The 19,569-nt window shown below is 58.0% G+C and overlaps 1 protein-coding gene across 4 annotated transcripts; it reads right to left on the bottom strand.

Annotated features, from left to right (window-relative positions):
• Positions 1 to 1,249: 1,249 nt before the first annotated feature.
• On the bottom strand, positions 1,250 to 12,390 carry TMLHE (trimethyllysine hydroxylase, epsilon). 4 transcript variants are annotated; one of them, XM_082289385.1, is made up of 10 exons: positions 12,282 to 12,390; positions 11,878 to 12,112; positions 8,721 to 8,844; positions 8,241 to 8,413; positions 7,444 to 7,620; positions 6,480 to 6,804; positions 5,328 to 5,447; positions 4,526 to 4,762; positions 3,738 to 3,876; positions 1,250 to 2,883 (listed from the first exon to the last, which is right to left on the bottom strand). In XM_082289385.1, exons 4-10 carry the CDS (start codon positions 8,410 to 8,412, stop codon positions 2,752 to 2,754), a joined length of 1,302 nt encoding a protein of 433 aa, XP_082145511.1. In that variant the 5' UTR covers position 8,413; positions 8,721 to 8,844; positions 11,878 to 12,112; positions 12,282 to 12,390; the 3' UTR covers positions 1,250 to 2,751. The 4 variants fall into 4 exon arrangements, with proteins under 4 accessions (XP_082145511.1, XP_082145512.1, XP_082145510.1 ...); XM_082289386.1 differs by lacking the exon at positions 8,721 to 8,844 and having other exon boundaries at positions 6,480 to 6,759; positions 12,282 to 12,384; XM_082289384.1 differs by lacking the exon at positions 12,282 to 12,390 and having other exon boundaries at positions 7,444 to 7,645; positions 11,878 to 12,236.
• Between the last annotated feature and the right edge of the window lie 7,179 nt (positions 12,391 to 19,569).

Consider the following 19,569-nt stretch of genomic DNA (forward strand, 5'->3'; position numbering starts at 1 on the left):
TTCTCTGAAAAATTTCCTTTTTTCTGCTGAGAAAACACTATTTCTAGAGAACAGAACCATGAGCTGAAGGAAAGAGGAAAACACTCAATCTTTCACAGCTGCAATGGCCAAAACTCATCCTACAGACACTGAGAGCTCCCTGACACCATCCCAAAATCAAGCTGTGGGGTACTGGGCTTCCTTTCTATTTTAGATGCTCATCCTGAAAACCTCTGTCCGTTTGGATCCAGCACCGGCTGCCCAGAGCAGCTGTGGCTGCTCCGTCCCTGGAAATGTCCAAGGCCAGGTTGGGCAGGGCTTGCTACAACCTGGGGGTGGAATGGGATGAGCTGTAAGGTCCTTTTCCACCCAAACCCTCCTGTCATTCCACGGTTTGTGTTTCCAGGCAGCCAGTGCCTATTGAAGGAGCACAGTGAAAATGCTCATCCGAGTTTGACTGCAGGAAAGTTTGTGGCTTTAAAAACATCACGTATCTTTACATACATATTTTTGACACAAACACACGTGCTAACACATATCCCTCTGTTTCTGTGTCAGCACACCCATCAGCCCCACCACAAATCTGGCTGCAGCAGACTTTTATCCCCGGAGCTGTGCCTGGCTCTTCCTCCTCCTCTCCCCCTGGACAAAAGCACCTTTGCCTTCCACGTTAAGCCTTTTACCCACCTAAAGAGTCTGGCCCAGAGCTCCCCACGCTCGGCTCCGAAGGGGTTTGGAAGAGGCGAGGACCCGGCGTGGAGCCCCGGGGCCAGCCCAGCCCAGCCCGGGGCCACCTTACCTGCGAGGAGCACCCAGGCGGTGCCCAGCAGCTCGGCGGGACGGCACAGCAGCATCTGCCAAGGGAACACGGCCCCAAATCGCCCCGATCTCAAATATCCCTTTGAAAACCCACGCCGTGCTCAGAGCCGCAGGTGCGGCTGTACCGTGGGGGCTGAGCCCTGGGATGGATTCCCGGTGCCGCGGGTATTCCCAGCCTGTTCTCCTGCCGATGGCTCCCCTCCCTCGGCGCCGATTCCCCTCCCAGAGCCCTTCCCGGCAGCAGCGGCAGCTCCCGCTGTCCCCGCGCCGGCCGCTCCCCGGCTGGGAAGGAGCTGCCGCTGGTTCCGGGATCGATCGGCGGCTCCGGCGGCACCGCTCACCTTTGGCCCGGGGGTCCGGCGACACCTTTTGGTGGAAAATACCCTTTCTGTGGGCAAACCATTCTCTTTTTTGTACAAGCTTTTATTAATATCGTTGTGATTATGGCGATTCCTTCAGTAAATTGTGACTCCAACTCAGAATCTCTCCTAGTGTTTTTCCTCCACTACGGAAAGGGGGTGGCTGGAGGGGGCTTAATTTTCCTGCTGAGTTTTAAAATCGGCACAGCTGGCTCTGCTCCGAGGAGAATCCAGGCTCCTGCCGGGATCCAGGGCCGCCAGTGGGAGCAGTATCTCCCAGGGCAGCTCACCAGGCACCACCTGCCCAGCCTCGGCTCAGAAATCCCTCTGAGCCCTGCCGACTCCCCGCGGCTCACTGGGGATGGGAAGCACTGGGAACACTGAGACTGGGAGCATCAGGGAGCTCAGCCCACAGCCAGAGCAGATTCCAGGAGAGTCCTGGCGCCGGGATCTCTACATTCAGTGTTTGGATTGAACAAAGGCAGCAGGTTTAGCACTGTGCACCTGCCCTGAGGACACGGAGCACCTCACACAGCACAGCCAGGGGGAGCGGGCCCAGCCCTGCCTTAGGGTCTGGTCAGAGCAGAGGGAACACCCCAAAAAATAGGGCAGAATGAAAAATTCTGTAACAGCACGATTTGCTTTTGCTCCTTACCCCGTGGCCCTTCAGTGTGTCACATCCCAGTTTACTTCCCCAGCTCCCAGGAGCTGAAAGGCACCTCTGAGTTACACTCAGAGTAGGAGAATTTTGGGGAAAAAATACACCCAAAGAGTGAGGTTTGTGCAGCAGAGAGTGTGATGGTGACCTAAGGCCGATTCCTTAAGAAAGGATGGAAGAGGAGGCACGGAGGGAATTTGTCAGAAGTCCTGCGGCTGCTGAGCGTTGCCCTCAACACAAGTGCAGTGCAACAGGCAGAGGGAACTGCAGCACAGCAGGACTGGAAGGCAAGGAAAAGTGGGAATTCCATCCCTCACCTAACATGGTCACCTCTGCTTCCCAACATGCAGATCTTGCTGCTTTCCCTTTCCTCTAACCTAAACCTTCTCAGAAATGCCCAAAGTACACCAGGATCTCTCCAGGCAGCTTGGCTTGGGTCAGTGATAAGAGACAAGACCCCAGAGATTTCCATTCTGCTCTCCTAAAAGTCCCCAAAAACTGGCAGCTGAATAAAAGGCCAAACAGGGAATAATGCAAAGCTTCCAGATCCTGAAGGCACGTGCTTGGAGGAGCACTTCCCGAGGTGGGATTAACCCAGCTGAGCCACCCTGGCTGCAAGCACGGACAGCAAGAGCTGCCTGTGCTCAAAGGCAGAGCGTGGTCCCAAAAAATGGTCCCACAACCTTTGGTTTCCCCCTCTCCTGAGCAAGCCCTGGGAGCTGCTTGGGGAGGGTGGAAGTGTCTGAGGTATTGCAGTGTCTTTGTGGTGCTGAGGCACTGGTACAGAGGGCCTGGAGTGTCTGGGGGACACCAGCTCAGCTGGCCTGGCACGGAGCGGGGCTGGGGGGCTCCTGCCTCTCCCAGGGGTGGGACTGGGGGGCTCCTGCCTCTCCCAGGGGTGGGACTGGGGGCTGCCCGGCTCCCTGGAGGGCTGAGCTAGGCCTGCAGCCCCAGCAGGCGGGCGGTGTTCAGCACGTCGTCCCTCGTCAGGTAACAGCCGCAGAGCTGCCGGTACCCCGTGAACGCTTCCCGGCCGTGCAGGACACGCCAGTTATCCACAAACAGGGCCTGCAGGGAAGGGAAAAGGGCATCAGGAGGAGAGAAACCACAGCAGGCAGGGCCAGGAGCCTCTGGCAGGCAGGTCGTGGGGATCCCTGAAGACTGGAAAAGCAGGTAAGGGTGTGCCACAGTGGGCATGAGCCTCCTGTTCCACACTGGCACTGGTGAGGCTACAGCCAGCTGCTCATGGCATCCAGCACAGCTCTTTCTGGAGCCAGCCCAGAAACACATTTTGGGGTTTCTTTGCTTTTCTACTGGAGAGGAGATAGTTCACCAGCAATAGACAGTGGCCATCTTGTCACTGAATCCCAGAATGCTTGGGTTGGAAGGAACCTTAAAGCCCATCTTGATCTACCCCCTGCCATGGGCAGGGACACCTTTCACTGCTGCTTCAAGCCCCATCCAACCTGGGTTTGAACACTTCCAGGCATGGGGCAGCCCTGACCTCCTGCTTCTGCAGTGTCACCTACCCATGCAAGGGCTCAAATAAAACCTCAGAACTGTAATTTCTTCTGGAAGAAGTGAAAGCCTGAACATTTAGTGTTCCAGCCTCTCTGCTCCTGAGGATTCTCATTTCAGAGGCTGGAAACTGCGACTAACTTTCCTCAGAGGCAGAGCTTGAACTAAACATCTCTGCCCCACCTGGAAGCTCGTGCTGCTTCAGGAAAGAAGGGAAACACACCCACAGAGGCACTACTGTAACTTCAGAGCACCCAGAAAGAGGAAAACTGCTGGATCTGGCAGTGCCCAGACACTGGCACACCCACAGAGCACAGAGCCTTTCTCCCTGTGCCAAACCCACAGGATTCAGCTCCCAAGTCCCACCCTGGACCAATCCCAGAGGATGCAGCTCCAGGTCCCACCTTGCCTGGCTTCAGCTTGACCCAGAGCTCGTTGTCGGGCCGGCGCAGCTCGGCGGTGAGGGCGCGGTGCGCGTGGTACCAGCGGCGCACCACGTCATGGGGCACCGTGTTGATCACGGCACGGTCGTAGTTGTTGTACCTGCAGGGAGAGCAGAGACAAGAGACTGCCCAACGTGGCTCCAGCTGCTTCCAAGAGAACCTCAGGAGCCTGTGGGATTAGCTGGTATTTAAGGGAGGCTGTGGAGGTGACCAGAGAGGTTGCGCTGCCAGCACAGGACTTTTGGGAACACGGCACTGAGGGCAAGAGGAGTTTACTATCAAGTGTCAACCTGTTCTTCCTGGTTTTCCATGGAAGGACATGGCAAGACTGAGAGCTGTTTAGAATGGAAGTGCAGAGCAGTGCTGGACAACCTCCAGAACTGAGCCAAACTGTAGTTTCAAAAATCAGCCCAAGATCCCTTTGGAAGGGCTCACTGTGCTCTCCCTGCGTGCCAGGAGAGTTTCTAGGGGCTTCTCCAGAGAAGGGCTGAATTCTTCTGCATCTCGAATGGAATGGGATGAGGGCTTGGAGCTGAAGGGAGAATGCCAGGAGTGAAAAATCAAAGCTCAGCACCGACACCCATCTCTGTATCAGCGGTGCTGACGCTTCCTCTAAAGCGGGAGGAACACAGGGTGCTCTGTGGTTTCACCCCTGCTCCTCAAAGACACACTGGCTTTTAGTCCATGGAATGTTCTGGAAAACCACCCCCACAAGGTGCTCTCCTCCCCAGAGGCCTCCTGGGCGTTACCTGATGAGGTAAAGCTCGTTGTTCCAGGGGTACACGTTGAGCACCGGCCCCACTCCGATCATGTGGTTGTGGCAGCCACCCACGCTCTCCACGTACTCGTGCTTGAGGGGCACCTTGGCGAGCAGCTCGAAGTGCTCCGGGGCCCGGCGCAGCACCTGCTCGGCCGCGTGGAACCCGTCCACCAGCAGCGTCCGCCCGCCCGTGCCCTCGTGCTTCAGGCAGTGGAACACCTGGATGCTGCATGGAGACACAATCCAAGAGGAACGACCATGGCTGCCTGTCCCTGGGCAGAAGGTGCTCCCCAAGGACACGGCCAGGTGTGGGTGGATGCACCACCTGCACCTGCTGCTTCTCCAGACCCAATCCCACGCGTTTTGCTGGGTGAGGAGGCAGCAAACTGCCTGTGCTGCTTCCCGAACCCAGTGACACGAGTCTGGGAGACCTCAGGAGCTGCAGGATGAAGCCCATGTCAGCCAAAATCCAAACCCAAAGAGGCTGTGGCTGCCCCATCCTTGGAAGTGTCTAAGGACAGGCTGGATGGGGCTTTGAGCAACCTGGGATAGTGGAAGGTGTCCCCTGCACGGGGTGGGACTGGATGGGCTTTAACACAAACCAATCTGGGATTCTGTGATCAGACAGGCCCCAGAATTGCTGCAGTACATCCCATCAGGAGCTCTGGAGACAAGGACATTGTGCTGGCATTGCTGTGGCTCCCTCCTGCTCCTGCCCCCCGTGTCTGGGCAGCAGCAGCAGCAGCAGCAGCAGCAGCAGCAGCAGCAGCAGCAGCAGCAGCAGCTCGTACCCGCAGGGCTCCTGGAAGTAGGTGGTGTCCGTGTGCCGATCCAGGGCCAGCTTGGTGTAGGCTGTGTCTCCTCGGGAGAAGTCAGAGGTGAAGTACCACATCCTGCCATAGATGGTCTCCCTGGAAAACAGACGGGCACTTATCACGGATCAGTGTCCGGGTAAGGCACAGCCTCCCCTGACCTTGAGTTATTCCCCTCTGTCCCATGCACAGAGTCGTTAAAGCAACTTCACAAAATTCACATTGTCAGGGATGGTGCTTCTAATTCCCCTTCTGGTGTTCGACTCCTCTTTTTCCTCCCCAAAAGGCTCCTGGTGACGAGTCTTCCCCTCCACCAATGCTGGTGTTTCCACACCAACCATCATCCCCAATCATGGAAGTGACACAAGGAGCTGCCTGAGTGCAGCCAGCCCTTACCTGTATCCACACAGGGCTGCCCAATAATTCCATTCCTTCTTCCCAGAACCCTGCTTTCACTACCTCCCCCTGCCAGCAAGAACAGCAGGGAAGGGACAGCAGGCAAGGCCAAACAGCACTCGGGGGCTACAGGGGGAGGGTGCCTGGAGACAAAAGCTGGCTGGATATTCCCTGGAGCCCCTTGTTTCTATGTCATTAACAGGAATCCCTTCTTTTTCAATGGGCCCAGGCAAATCAAACTTTCTACAGCTTGGGTAAGGCCCCAAACTCAGCCCCTGGCCTGCCATGCTGGTCACAAACACAAAGCCAGCACAAACTCCTCTCATTGCTTTTATTTAGCAAGAGCTCCAGCTTGTTTTTGATCTCCCTGGCTCCCAGGGCCAGGCTGCCCTTGCGACCCCTCAAGCCATAACAGGAAATGTCTCTCCTTGCAAAGCTCTGCTCTTCCCAGACAGCCACTTCCTTCAGCCCCTCCCCTCTGCACAGTCCCACTATCACAAAAGTCATTGGATGCTCTGGGGCAGCTCCATAACTGAGTGACTCCCAGCTCTCCCATAAAGCAGATCCCACAGTGGGATCCTCCATCCCAGGTGAAGTCGAGCAGCCAGAGGCTGTAGAAGACCCAGAGCATTTGTCTGCAAACCAGGCTGTGGCACAGAAAACACAGGGTAAGGAGGCAGCAGCTTTCCAAACAAAAAGAGAACAAGCCTAGCCTTCCCAGGATAGCCCAGATACCTGATGATGCTGATCCTCTCTGCCAAGATTTCCGTGTCCTCCTTGGTGGGAGTGACATTCTCCACAAAAGCAATCCCGTACAACAAGAAGTTCTGCAGGAATTCCTTCAGCCCCTCGTCTGTCTCCAGGAAGCTCCGGCAGTCGACGGAGGGGACCTGGGCTTGCCGGTAGATCTCAGCATTCCAGAGGATCCGGGGGTGCATGACCTGCTGCTTCTGCCCCTCGTAGCTGTTCCTCACCAGCCACTCCAGCCCGTACCGTGTCACGTGTCCATCTGGCCCTGGCACAGGGGCAAGGGCAGAGTCACCAAATGCCACTGACCAGCCTGAAATCGTGGCACCCGTCAGCCCAGGACAGGCCTCACCCTTGTCACCTGTCTGGGGATGGGCTCTTTGCACCCTGCTGTCACCCAAAATAGCATCTGTAAGGGCACAGGTCCTAAAGGTGTTGCCATTGCTGCCACAACTCCAAATTCAGGGCAGCTGCTGCAACCCCCTCCAAATTCCCAGCGAACCATCCACAGTGGTTTTGGCTTTTGCTGACAGGACTCCAAGGACAATCAAAGCTCTGAAGTCAAGCCCTCAAATAAAGGCAAGCTCCACCAAAAGGAAGAAAGCAGCTGGGAAAGTGAGGAGAAAGGATGGAAAATGGGCATCGTGAGCAGGGCTGACAGCTGCTCACACAGGCCAAGGAAGGAAAGAGAACCAACCGTGCCATGCCCCATCTGTTCACCACCTGCACTGCTGGGGGAGCTTGACCAAACCAGACACTGCACACACACAGAAAGGGCTGGGGGAGGAAAACCACATCAATTTGATGCTGAGCTGTGTTCATAGCGAGAGCAGCGTTTAAAGCCTGCTCACAGCTCAGTCTCTTCCCAGACAGGCAGATTCCGGATAAAGCTGCCCTCTCCCAGCACAGAGGGATCCAGCTCCCTCCACAACAGGAGGTGCTCAGGACTCACAGGTGAGGAAGAGCGTGGTCTCGTCCACCCGCACGGCCTGGGGCCGGATGGCCAGGTCCACGCTGGCCGTGTCCAGGCTGCGCTGGTTGGTCTTGGCGTTGTAGCAGGAGGCGGAGCGGCAGTGGTCCCGCAGCCACACGAAATCCAGGCGCATCAGGGTGCTCCCGTACCTCAGCTCTGCCAGGGATGGGAGCAGAGGATGCTTTGGGGCAACAGGGAGGACAAACAAAGCCAAGAACTGAAGCCCAGTTCCACACCTTATCATCCCAATTACAGGGGATGCAGTGGTACCCCTTGACATAACTTGTCACGTGAGGAAGACCTGGCAGAGGATCTTGTCAAAGGCCTGGCTCCTTTGCTTGGAGCCACTGTGTGAAATGCTGAGCAATTCCCTTTGCTTGCAGGTGACTCAGAGTACTGAGGTCCTGCTGGCCTCAGCTGCCATCACCCTGCACAAGGTGGGGCAGGAGAGGTGGGCACACACCAGAGCTGAGGGGGGCTCTGCCATGGAGAGCCTGAGCATGGCACAGAAAATGGTGCATGACAGGGCAAAGCTCAGACTTTGTAATCCCTGGATTTGATTACTGATTTAGCACTGCCTCACTTGTCATAGAAGACAAGGCTGCTCCATCCTGCCTTTGGGAATTCCTGAAGGAAACATGAAACGGCCCCAGTGTGCATCCCTCTAACCCAGGCTATTCCAGAAGGAAAACACAAATCATTCCAGGCAACGAGGGCTGGAAACTTTCCCTGCTGTCCCTGGTCAGAGCAGGAACACCCACACCCAGCACACCTACCGAGATGGTCCTGGTGCAGCTGCCAGGCGCACCGGGGGGCCGCCGGGGCCGTGGGGCAGCAGCGCACCGGGGCAGCCGGGACGGGCCCGAGGTCCTGGGACAGCCACGGCCAGCGACGTCCGGTGCTCCCACGCTGCCCCCGGAGCAGCCACGCCAGCCTCTGGCACCACATCCTGGCAGTCAGGAGAGAGGGGACAAGGTGACTTGGATGTGAGACTCTGTCCTAAACCCCAGCAGGACACAGCCCTGAGCAGACACAAAGGAGATGCCAGCAACCTGTGAGGGTGGGCAGGCCCTGGCACAGGGTGCCCAGAGCAGCTGGGGCTGCCCCTGGATCCCTGGCAGTGCCCAAGGCCAGACTGGATGAGGCTTGGAGCACCTGGGATCGTGGAAGGTGTCCCTGCCCATGGCAGGGGGTGGAATGGGATGAGCTTTAAGGTCCCTTCCAACCCAAACCATTCCATGAATTCTGTGATTTACCAGGCAAAGCCATTCCAGGAGCTGTGTTCAACACTCTTGTGCAAAACAGTGGCAAAGCCTCATCTCTGAGGGTCTTGTCCCCCCTCCAGCATTCCCAGTTTGAATTCACCATTCCTGGATGGAACTGCAGCAATTGGGGAAGCAAAGTGACCTTGGTTAGGGAAGCAGTAACAGAGAAATCCAGTAATTAGGTCAGTTCTAGAAAAAGCAGGCAAAACAATGAGGAGGAGGAAGATCTCTGCTGCTGGTGAAGGACACAGCTGGCATGGAGGAGAAACCACCGTGATTAATTTTAGGATAGAGATTAGAAGACAATTTCTCAGAGGGAAATTTATAACAACTCTTCAGTGCAAAGAGCAAGGGCAAAAACCTGACAAGCTTTAGGAGATGAAGCCTCAGTCTAAATGCCTGTCATGTTTATGAATTTCTGGGGGCCAGGATTTTAACAGCACTTTGAAGTGCACTGAAATGTGGTCTCTCTGGATAAGACACAGGCTCAGAAAGCATTTCTTATCCTAGACTTCTGATTTTCCCTCATTTTCTTATCTGGAGAGTCCAGGCACTGGAGCTCTGGCTGTCCACGCTGCTTCTGCTCTGCAGAGATCTCAAAAGCTGCTGATAACAACCAAATCCACAGAGGTGCCGCACTCCCAGCCAACAGCTTGTTAGGCAGGGATGAAAGAATGCAGACATCTCCAGGGAGAAGAAGTGGGAATGTTTCAGAAGAGAAGGTCTGAGATGGAGGCACACTGACACACTTCAGCCACGGAGCCCTTTCCATGAGGAATTTTCCCAACATCCAACCTAAACCTCCCCTGGCACAGCTTGAGGGTATTTCCTCTTGTCCTGTCCCTTGCTACCTGGGAGAAGAGACCAACCCCCACCTGGCTCCAGCCTCCTTTTCCAAGACATCCATTTCCTGTTCCCGCTCCCCAGCTTTGACAATCTGGGGTAGGAAAAGGAACGAGCCCCATTTGATGCACAAACCTCAGAACCAAGTGAATAAAACCTACAGCTACAAACTCCAGGAGCTGCCCCTGATGCTGATCAGCTTTAAAAGCTTAAAGAAATTATTTAAATGCCTGAACCAACGACTCACAAAGCTTATCTGAGAGAGGGAAGCTCTGTCCAGTTCGCCTTTTGGAAAACAGAAGGAATCTTGTTTGCACACACAAACAGGACCCAAAATGCCAGGAAAGGCTCACCCACAAACCCATTTAGCACATGGCCTGTGCCTGGGGCAGCTCCAGCCTTAGTTTGATCTTTCCACACACATTTCTTTTATCTCCTCCTCTCCCAGTATCAAAACTGAGCAGGGAATTAACACAGGTAATGGGAAGTGACCCAGATAGTTAAACCTAATCAGGGAGATCTCGTGCTGCTCTTACTGGAAGAAAACACCACAGGCAGCTCACTGAGAGCCTTAAATTCAATCTTTCCAAGAGATACTAAAACTAAGAGGCATTAAACCCCCCCAAATCTGTATGATTAGGGAGGATTTACATTTTTTTGTTGTTTCATCAGAGCTAACAGCTGGATGAGCTACGTGAACAGCAAACTCTCTTCCTGCACCTCCTGCTACCTCACCTTTATGCTTTACGCTGTCCAGACACCTGGGCAGCAGTGAAATGAGAGCATTCCAGAGAACATTTCCCTCAGAATTCAAAGAGAAAGGGCAGGAGGGAGAAGACATCAAGTTCTCAGTGCATAAACACACAAGCTGGGTGACACAGGAGCAGGCACAGAACACACAGGATGAAGGAGAGAAGAGTGCTGGAGGGAAAAGCAGAAACCTCAACGCTGTTGTGGTTTGAGGAATTCCCATCAGTCTCTGGAGAAAAAGGACAGGAGATGCTGTGGAAGGAGCAGAAAGGAAGGCTGGGTTTCACAGGCCCTGCAGTTTGTCTCACAAGAAACATTTTAAGGAAACAAAACTGGGTTTAACCCCTCTGAGGAAAAGCCACAGTCCCCATTCTGGGCAAAGGAAATGGTGCAAAAATGAGTGACCAAATAGTTTCAGCAACGGGAACATCTAAGAAAGGAGAAACCCCGCAAATCTGGAGGCTTTCACCAGCTTTTAGCCAAACCCTCCTGGGCACGGGATGACCCCACTGCCCTCCCTGCCCTGCTCCAGCACTCCCAGCCTGTTTGTGCAGCTCCTTGGAAAAAAAATTGGGAGTTTTCCATTAAAAACATCTCGAACATTCAGCTGCTCACACTCACATGGCCATTTTTACTTCTGGAAGCAGCTGGCTAGAGCCAAGGTTTCTGATCCATACAGGAAGATGTCAGCAGCACAACAGCTCAAAGTGAGAGAATTTGGGTTTTGATGCTCTAGGATCCTTTAACCTGACAGCTCTCCCTGCAGTGAAGGAACACCAAGAAAAAGAGGAATTCTGCAAAGGCTGAGCTGCCCTGAGGGCTCTGCCAGGGCCAGAGGAGCCGAGAGCACAACCCCAGGTGACAAACCAGATCCCCCAGGATGGCAGCACCTCTTGGACAGGACACAGGCAGAGTTTAACAGCCTGAGCTGACTCAGTTAATTACAATTAATTACCACAGAGACAAAAAGCAGACTGGCTGTTCCCTGCTGAGCTCCTGCCCTCACCCTGCAGACAACTCCATCAGATCTCAGCTGTCAGGAACCAGATTCCCCTTCCAGCCCTTCCCCACATGGGATTTCAATGAAATTAAGGAGCTAATAAAGACATCCCAGGCACTGCCAGCTTCACAGCTACTTCATTTTCCTGGAAGCAAAGGGAATTATCTGCTCACCCCATGTTTCACACTGACCACCTGACTCCAGGCCATTCCCAGAACCTTATTCCAGCCTCCTGTTTGCATCTCTCCCAAGCAAAGCCTTTCCAGGCCACACAGCTCAACAGAAACAAGTCCCAATTCCTGTTTTTTTCCAGCAAAGCAGCCAGCCCTGGTGGTAGAACCCCCACAGAGGAGTCACTGGAATAAACTCCTATTGCTAAATCACTTGATGCTCTGGGTCCTGCCCGGGCAAAGAGGAGCCAGGCAGCTCTCCCGGGCAGGGAGGGGTTGTGTTTTTCCAGGGAATGAGGGAAAACAGCTCTGCCCACGAGCTGCAGCCTTCCATTCCTTTTCCATGGGATCGTAATCCCTGGGTGAGCCCCGGGCCCGTCCTTACCTGGGACCTTGGAGCTGGGGGATGATGGAGCGAGGCTCCGGCCGGGCCGGGGATGCGGGATGGATCACGGAGCGGCTCTGCCCGAGGGAATTCCGCAGCGTCTGCGCGGCTGCTCCCGGCTCTTCCCTGCTCCTTCCTCCTCCTCCTCCTCCCTGCGCCCACCAGGCCGAAAGCGCCGCTCGGAGCTTTTCCACATCGGCCGCTGCTGCCCGAGGGAACCGGCGTCTCGCTGACCCTTTAAAGAGGAAAAAAAACAAGGAAAAAAACCCGACGTTGCAAACGGGTTCCTCGCCGAGGGGGCCCAAGCGCAGCCCCCGAGCCCCGCGGGCGGGACGCGCCCCGCTCCGAGCCCCGGGGCTGCGGGGCACCGCGACCGCCGTGCCCCGCCTCGGCCCCCGACCCACCTCGGCGGCTCCCCGGCCCCCCGGCGCGGCCCCGGCGCCTCGGAGCGGCGTTGCCGGGCCCCAAAGCCCGCGGGCGGCGGCGGGGCCGGGCCGGGAGCGGGGCCGGGCCGGGAGCGGGGCCGGGCCGGGAGCGGGGCCGGGCCGGGAGCGGGGCCGGGCCGGGAGCGGGGCCGTCTCAGGCCGCCCCGGGGCGGGGCCGCCGCGCCGAGCGCCGCCGCCATAGAGACGCGCGGGGCAGAGCGTCCGCAAACCATAGAGGCAGGGCGGGAGGGGGCCGGCGGGAAGCGGGACCAGACCGAAACAAGAGTGTGACGGGGCCGGGTCGGAGCGGGGCCGCCCCGGGAGGAGCAGGACGGAGCACCGGGGGCGGCACAGAGATCGGGGAAGGGGCGGATAAAGCGCCGCGCAGCACCAGGGAGACGCGCGGGTGCCGGAGCGTGCGGACGGCGCCAGCGGTGGCGGGCTCGGGGCATAGAGCGGTGCCTGCAGAGCTGCTGCCCCCTGGCGGGCAGGCGGGGAGACGGACAGCGGGAGGGGAGCGGCGCTGCCCCGGCCCCGTCCCCGTCCCCGTCCCCGTCCCTGTCCCTGTCCCCATCCCCGTCCCTGTCCCCATCCCCGTCCCCGTCCCCATCCCCGTCCCTGTCCCCGTCCCCGTCCCTGTCCCCGTCCCTGTCCCCATCCCCGTCCCTGTCCCCATCCCCGTCCCTGTCCCCGTCCCCGTCCCTGTCCCCGTCCCTGTCCCTGTCCCCATCCCCGTCCCTGTCCCCATCCCCGTCCCCGTCCCTGTCCCCGTCCCCGTCCCTGTCCCCATCCCCGTCCCCGTCCCCGTCCCTGTCCCCGTCTCTGTCCCCATCCCCGTCCCTGTCCCCGTCCCCATCCCTGTCCCCGTCCCTGTCCCCGTCCCTGTCCCTGTCACCACCTTGCCCCATCCCCGTTACTGTTCCCGTCCCTGTCTCTGCCCTTGTCCCTGTCCCTGCCTTGCCCCCGCCCCGTCCCCCTCCCTGTCCCTGTCCCTTTCCCTGCTCCCATCCCTGTCCTGTCCCTGTCCCTGCCTACCCCTTCCCCGTCACTGTTCTCCCTTCTCCTGTCCCTGTCCCCGTCCTGCCCCGCTGCAAGTGCTGCGGTGCCGGGGGTACACACACACACACACACACACACACACACACACACGCCAGCTTTTGGGTTACAAACCGCTGATTTTCATCCAAACGCACCGGAACATCGGCGTGTACGCCGGGCTGGCAGCGGCTCCCCGCTGGAGGGCTGCCTCGGCCCGGCGGTGGCGACCGCTGCCCCTCGCCCCCCTTCCACCACCCCCGGCCCTGCGCTCCCGCCGCCTCCCTGGAGAGCGTGCCCAGCCCCGGAGATGCCCCGGAGCATCCCGGGGAGCACCCGCCGAGACCCTCGGGGCGGTGGCTCCTGTCCCTGGTGCTCCAGGTTGTTCTGCAGCACGAAGCACCCGCAGGGATTGATTTGGTGGATCAGGAAGAGCTCCACAGCCGAAAGTGGGAGCGGCAGGTGGCACTGGGGGCACGGCGCTGGCGGCGGGGGGGAGAATAGATGACAGGTGGTGACACTGGAGCCCTTGGGGGGTTACCTGGGGATCAGGATCAACCTGTCGGGCACAGAGAATTCCAGAATGGTTTGGGTTGGAGGAGACCCTAAAGCTCATCCCGTTCCAACTCCCTACCAAGGGCAGGGACACCTTCTACTACCCCAGGTTGCTCCAAGTCTCGTCCAACCTGGCACGGAACATTTCTAGGGACACTTTCCTCTGTGCTTAAACGTGATGGTGCCTCCCTGGGGTGGGAATGGGGCAGGATGAGACCTCAGCGGTGCCTCCCTGGGGTGGGAATGGGGCAGGATGAGACTTCAGCGGTGCCTCCCCGGTACCTGTGCAGACAAACTGCCCCAGCGAAGCACTGGGAGCTACTCCCCAGTGCTGCGCCGGAATTTCCATGCCTGGTTTTCCAAAATCCAGGTGTTCTGAGTCTTTCCAGCTTCCTTGCCGTGGCACTCCCGGGTGTGTGGGCAGAGGAGCCGCTCGCTGTCATTGTCCTCGCAGCGAGGGGACGCGCTGGTGCCACCGCGGATTCCTGATTTCCGAGTGTTTTTCAGGAAAGGGGTGGGGGCGGCGCCTGGAACAGGCAGAGGAGCTGTCGGGGATCTGCTGCTTCCCAAAACCTCGGTGCAGCTCCCGCGGGAGATAAACAAGTTAGTCACTGGGTGAGCTCACGGCAGAGGCATCCCGGCCTCCATGAGAACTTGTCGCGGGCCCTTCCCGGGGTGCGATCGCGCCCCGGTACCGGCTCCCGGGAGGAGGCAGCGGATGCGATGAGCAGCCTGGTGCTCGGCCCTTCCTGGCAGGAAGCCCGGGTCCCTGTCCCTCCGTGCCCGGGCACAGCCCCTCAGACCAGCGGGGACTCACCGGGTGCCCGCGGGATCCAGACGTGTTCCCGACGGGAGCGACGGATGCGAGCAGACGGGATCAAACAGTGCCTCAGCTGAAGGGCTGGGCTGGGGGCCCTGGGGGGCTCTGGGGAGGGGGGATCCCCCTCCCGTGGTGTCCCACTGGCTGCGTTTGGGATGGGCAGTGCAGCAGCATTGGGGTGCCCCGTGGGTTGTGCTCATGGGGTTGTTTCTCTTCGGGGTGTGGAGCACGGTGGTCTCTGGAGCTCACTGGGATTTGTGGTCCCTCCTGTGCCCCGCAGGGCCCCGTGGGACAGGGATAGGCAGCGCCAGGACCCTCCTGGAGGAGGCTGACGTGCCCCGCAGGAACGTGGTGCTCTGGGGATGCACCTGCTGCTTGGCCTCAGCACGTAGGAACGCATGTGCTGGGAAAGAGAGTGCCTGGGAACTTTCTGGGGATTTCCCAGGGAGAGCTGGGATCTGGGAATTTTCTGCCCTCCCCTTTCTCCCCTCCTTCCTCACTCACACGCTGCTCCCGGGGTCACAAACGGCTTTAAAAAAAGCAACAGCCCACACAATGCTCTTCCCTTCTCCAGCGGGCGCTGGTGACGAGATCCCGCATCCGGTGCAGGGGATACGGAATTAGCCCTGTGCCTGGGAAAGGCCCTGCCAGGCCCTGCCGTGGGTCCCGCACCGTGGGGCTCCCGTGGCCACGCGCGGAGGAAAGGGACTCCGGATCCCGCAGGTGCATCCTCCGCTGGGCCTGCTCAGCTGAGTCGTGCAAGAAATCCATCCCCCTTCCCTGCCCCAGGACTTCCTGAGGCGGCCTTGTGGTGCTGATGTCAAACAGAGCTTTGGGTGACGTGCAGGGCACATGGAGGTTTCTCCCTGCGCGTGGGGGACGTTTCTGGACACGGTTAGGACAGAGAATTCACATTTTCCAGGAAATCTTCTGGCAATTTCCATGAGAGCAGCAGGAACCCAGGGTGGCTGAGCCAAGGGGATATTCCTGGAAATGGCTCATGGGACAAAAGTTCTGAAAAATGTTGCTGTGGGTGTTGGAACTGTTTAATGAATGAGCCACTTCAACCCTGCTCGATGTGAATGATCCAACAAAACCCATCCCAACCATTCCAGCCGAATCCAACATGAATGAGCCAACCCAACACAAATGAGCCAACCCAACATGAATGAGCCAACCCAACATGAATGACCCAACCCAACATGAACGACCCACCTCAACCCAATGCGGATGACCCAGCATGACCCAACACAACATGAATGATCCAATGTAATCCAACATGAAAAACCCACCTCAATCCAACCCGACAGGAGTGACCCAACCCAGCTGACCCAACACAACCCATCCTGAATGATCCACCCAACACAATCCAATGCAAATGATCCATGTAACCCAGCACGAATGACCCACCTTGACCTAACCCAACCCAACCCGGTGGTGCACGGACTGGAGCTCCAGCTGGCTGCTCCTGACCTACCCTTGCTGTTGGAATGACATAGAAAGAGGAAAACAACCTCTCCCACCAGGACTTCCCCTGCAAACAGGCTGTGCGTTCCTGGTGAGCCATGGCTGTGTGTCAGGGACCTGGGAATCCAGGGAGAATTTCTGGTGGTCCAAGGGCTATCGGAGCCAAGGGACTTGTGCTGGTCCCTTGGACGCAGGGGCGGGCTGCATGTGGGGCCACTTGTGGCATCACTGCCTTGGGTGCTCCAGCATTGCTTCTCCCCCAGGCCAAGCTCCCACTCCCAGGAATGCATCATGTCCCCGTGGAGACACAAACGATTATTTATTTAACTTGTTTCGGTCTTCATAAATTTAATTGAATTCCCCATCTCTCACTCTCTCTTTTTTTTTTTTTTTTTTTTTGGTTATTCGAAGGAAGGAAGGAAGCCCAAACTCGGATGTTTGTTTGTTCTGTCCTGGCTGATGTTCCCTTGGTCGCACTCCAGTGGCTGATAAACTGGCAGAGAAGTGGAGCGTGGAGCACGGCAGAGCCTGGGAAAGGCCAGGACCCCACTTCCCCCAGCCTTGCGTCATGGTTTCTCTCCGATTATCTTGGCCTGGGGGCCGCCGCTGCCAGCTGCCTCTGCTCCCTCTGCTCCTGCCTTTGTCACCAGCTCACGGGACTGTGCTTGGTGGGACATCCACAAGGACAATGTCTCCTTGCCACCCAGATTCCCTCTCCCTGCCCTGGTGTCACCTCCAAACTCCTGGCCCATGGGACCATGGAGAGGGAGTACCCACACGGATCCGAGCTCAGGTGTGGGCTGTGCTCCTCTCATGGAACCTCACCTTCTCCATCCAGGCAGGTTCTGCCTGTGATGGTCCCACCCAGTGATGTCTGAGGCTGTCACAGACCTCAGGCAGGAGAGGAGGGGGTGCTCACTGCTCTGAGCAATGTAGGGAGCTTATCCCATGGCTCCTGCCACGAGCCATTAGCTTGGAAAGTCTCTCCATCCTCCAAGCTGGAATATGTCCCAGGAGAGAGAAATATTTATGGGGTGTGGAGTATGTGCCATGGGTGGGGGAGCTGGGAGCTTTGTGATCCCACTCCCTGTCAGGGGACTGGGATGTGGTTGAAGGCAAGGGTCGGTGGGGGCAGGATCAGCTCGGGAAGCTTCTGAAGCTCCTCTGGGAAGAGCGTCTCCCTTGGGATATTGGGGTGACTCCAGAGACGTGACACCCCCTGATTCCCTAGCATCCCTGGGCTGGGAGAAACATTTGAGTGGGCTCAGGAGAAGAGTCCCTGGGAGATCTGCAGGGTAAATGAGGATGCAGGAGGTAGCAGAGGGGAGGCGTGGTGGGAAATGCTGCAGCCGGGAGGCAATGGGGCCGTCTGCCCATTGCAATGGAGCCTTTCACTCTCCGTGGTCTTCGCAGCAGTGAGGGGCCCTGGGTGTCCCCTCTTTAGGGGAGGACAGGAGGAATGTGGGTGTCCCCCTCACCCCTCAGGTGATGGTCCTTGTGCAGGAGACTCCAACTTCTCCCAGCCAAGACAAACGTAAGCAGCTCCCAAACCTCCTCCCTGGGGTCACCCAGCAATGCTTCTATCTGCTGCTCCTCTGCTCCAGGCCAGTTTGTTCCAGGGATCCCAGCAAATTCCCTCATCACTTCCAGCATCTCAGTGCTTTGGGAAAGGGAACTGCCTCAATGATGCAGAGAACAACCATGGGCATCTGGGTCTGGTGAGGAGAGCGCAGGTGGCCGAGGAGGAAGGTGTCTCTATGGCCATCCTTGGCACGAGGTCACTGTCCCTTTCCATGGTCCCAGAAACCGCTTGGGAGGCTCCCAGCTCTGGCTTTCTTCTCTCACCCCTATGTGCTTGACAGCCCTGTGGAGGAGGGTGGTGGGCACTGGTGGGCACTGGTGGGCACTGGTGGCTTTCCTGGGGGTGAGCAGGGATGCTCTGGGTGGTCCCAGAGCTCAGTGCTGGGCCAGGTGCTCCCCAGCCCCTGCCCTGGCTCGCTGCCCACTGGCCCGGGACCCGTTCCAAAGGATAAAATACGGCCCTGGTGCTGCTAATTGGAGCTCTTTCTCTACACTTCCTCCTCTCCCTCTCCCGCCCCCGGCTCCGCAGGGTCAATAAGTGATCCGCATTAGGCAGAGTCTCCGCGGGTTCCGTGCGGCTCCGGCAGCAGCCGGGGCTCTCCGGGGCGGGAGGAAGAGGGGGCTGCATCCTCAGGGGAAATCCTCCAGACCCCCCAAGGTGGGGGACAAATCCTTCAAAGTCTCCTCCATCCGAACCTTCTCCCACCACGTGGTTCTGCTGCCTTTCCCCACGTCCCTGGGGTCCCCCTGCACCTTCTCCATCTCCCGCCCCGCCCCAGCCCCTCTCTCTCGGGCTGGCCACCGGCAGACAGCCGCTATCGATTTTCCTGGGTCAGCAAAACCCGGCCGTGGGGGGAGCCGGGCAGTGGTGACATGGGGATGGCACTCCAAAGGTCCTGAGGGAGCTGTCAGGAGAGCTGTCCCCATCCCCCAGGTCCCCACCAGCACTGTGTCCTGTTCCCTGCGGGACATGGGTGGCTCTTCCTCCCCTGCGCCCCGAGCAGCCCCGGTTCGTGGGAGCCGGCGGTGGGGAAACGCAGCTCCTGCACAGGATCACTCTGGGAGCTGGGGAGGAGGAAACCTTCAGCCTTGCTCCGAGCATGAAGAGTGCTTTGCTCCCAGGAGGGTCAGGACGTGGTTTCCCCAAGGAGCGTGTGATTTTCTCAAGCCTTTTCCCAGCTGAAATCCCACCGTCCCCCCAAATTTCCTGGGACACCAGCAGTAGGGGAGGAGCTACATCCAGCACTGAGGCTGGATCCTCACCCTCTTTCCAGCCTCCTGGAATGAACCCTGATGAAGCTGCTTTGGCCTGTGGTGTCCTGGAAAGCAGTGGCCAATCTGCTTCTCTGGCCACGCCCTGGAGATCTTGCACATTTCTCACAGCATTTCCCAAATTACCGCGGAATGAGGGTGAGCCATGGCACCTGTCAGTGGGAAACTGAGTCAGGAACCATGAACCAACTTCATTTCCTGATTTCCATGGATGTGTGCTTGGTGATGTCCCTCAGGAAGGGAGGAGGTGAGCAGGACAGGCAAAGCCGAACCCCTTCCTTTGGGCCTCATTTCCTGGGTATTTGTTGTGGAGCAGCCCGGCCTCTCCCAGGCTCTCACTCCCTCCACGTGTGGACAATCACAAACTGCCCAGAGGACACGTGGTCCCTCCTTGTGAGGTGTCCAGCTCCGGGTCTGTGGTCCCTGAGCCAGGCACACCCTGCTGCCCCCCACCCCGGGGCAGGGGACACGGACGTGTCCCCCCCTTTGTGGCAGTTGCTGTGTTTCGGAGCAAGGATGGCTCTGCCTGCAGCAAGA

Source organism: Coloeus monedula, assembly GCF_965178545.1.
Source record: "Coloeus monedula genome assembly, chromosome: 12".
NCBI lineage: Eukaryota > Metazoa > Chordata > Aves > Passeriformes > Corvidae > Coloeus > Coloeus monedula.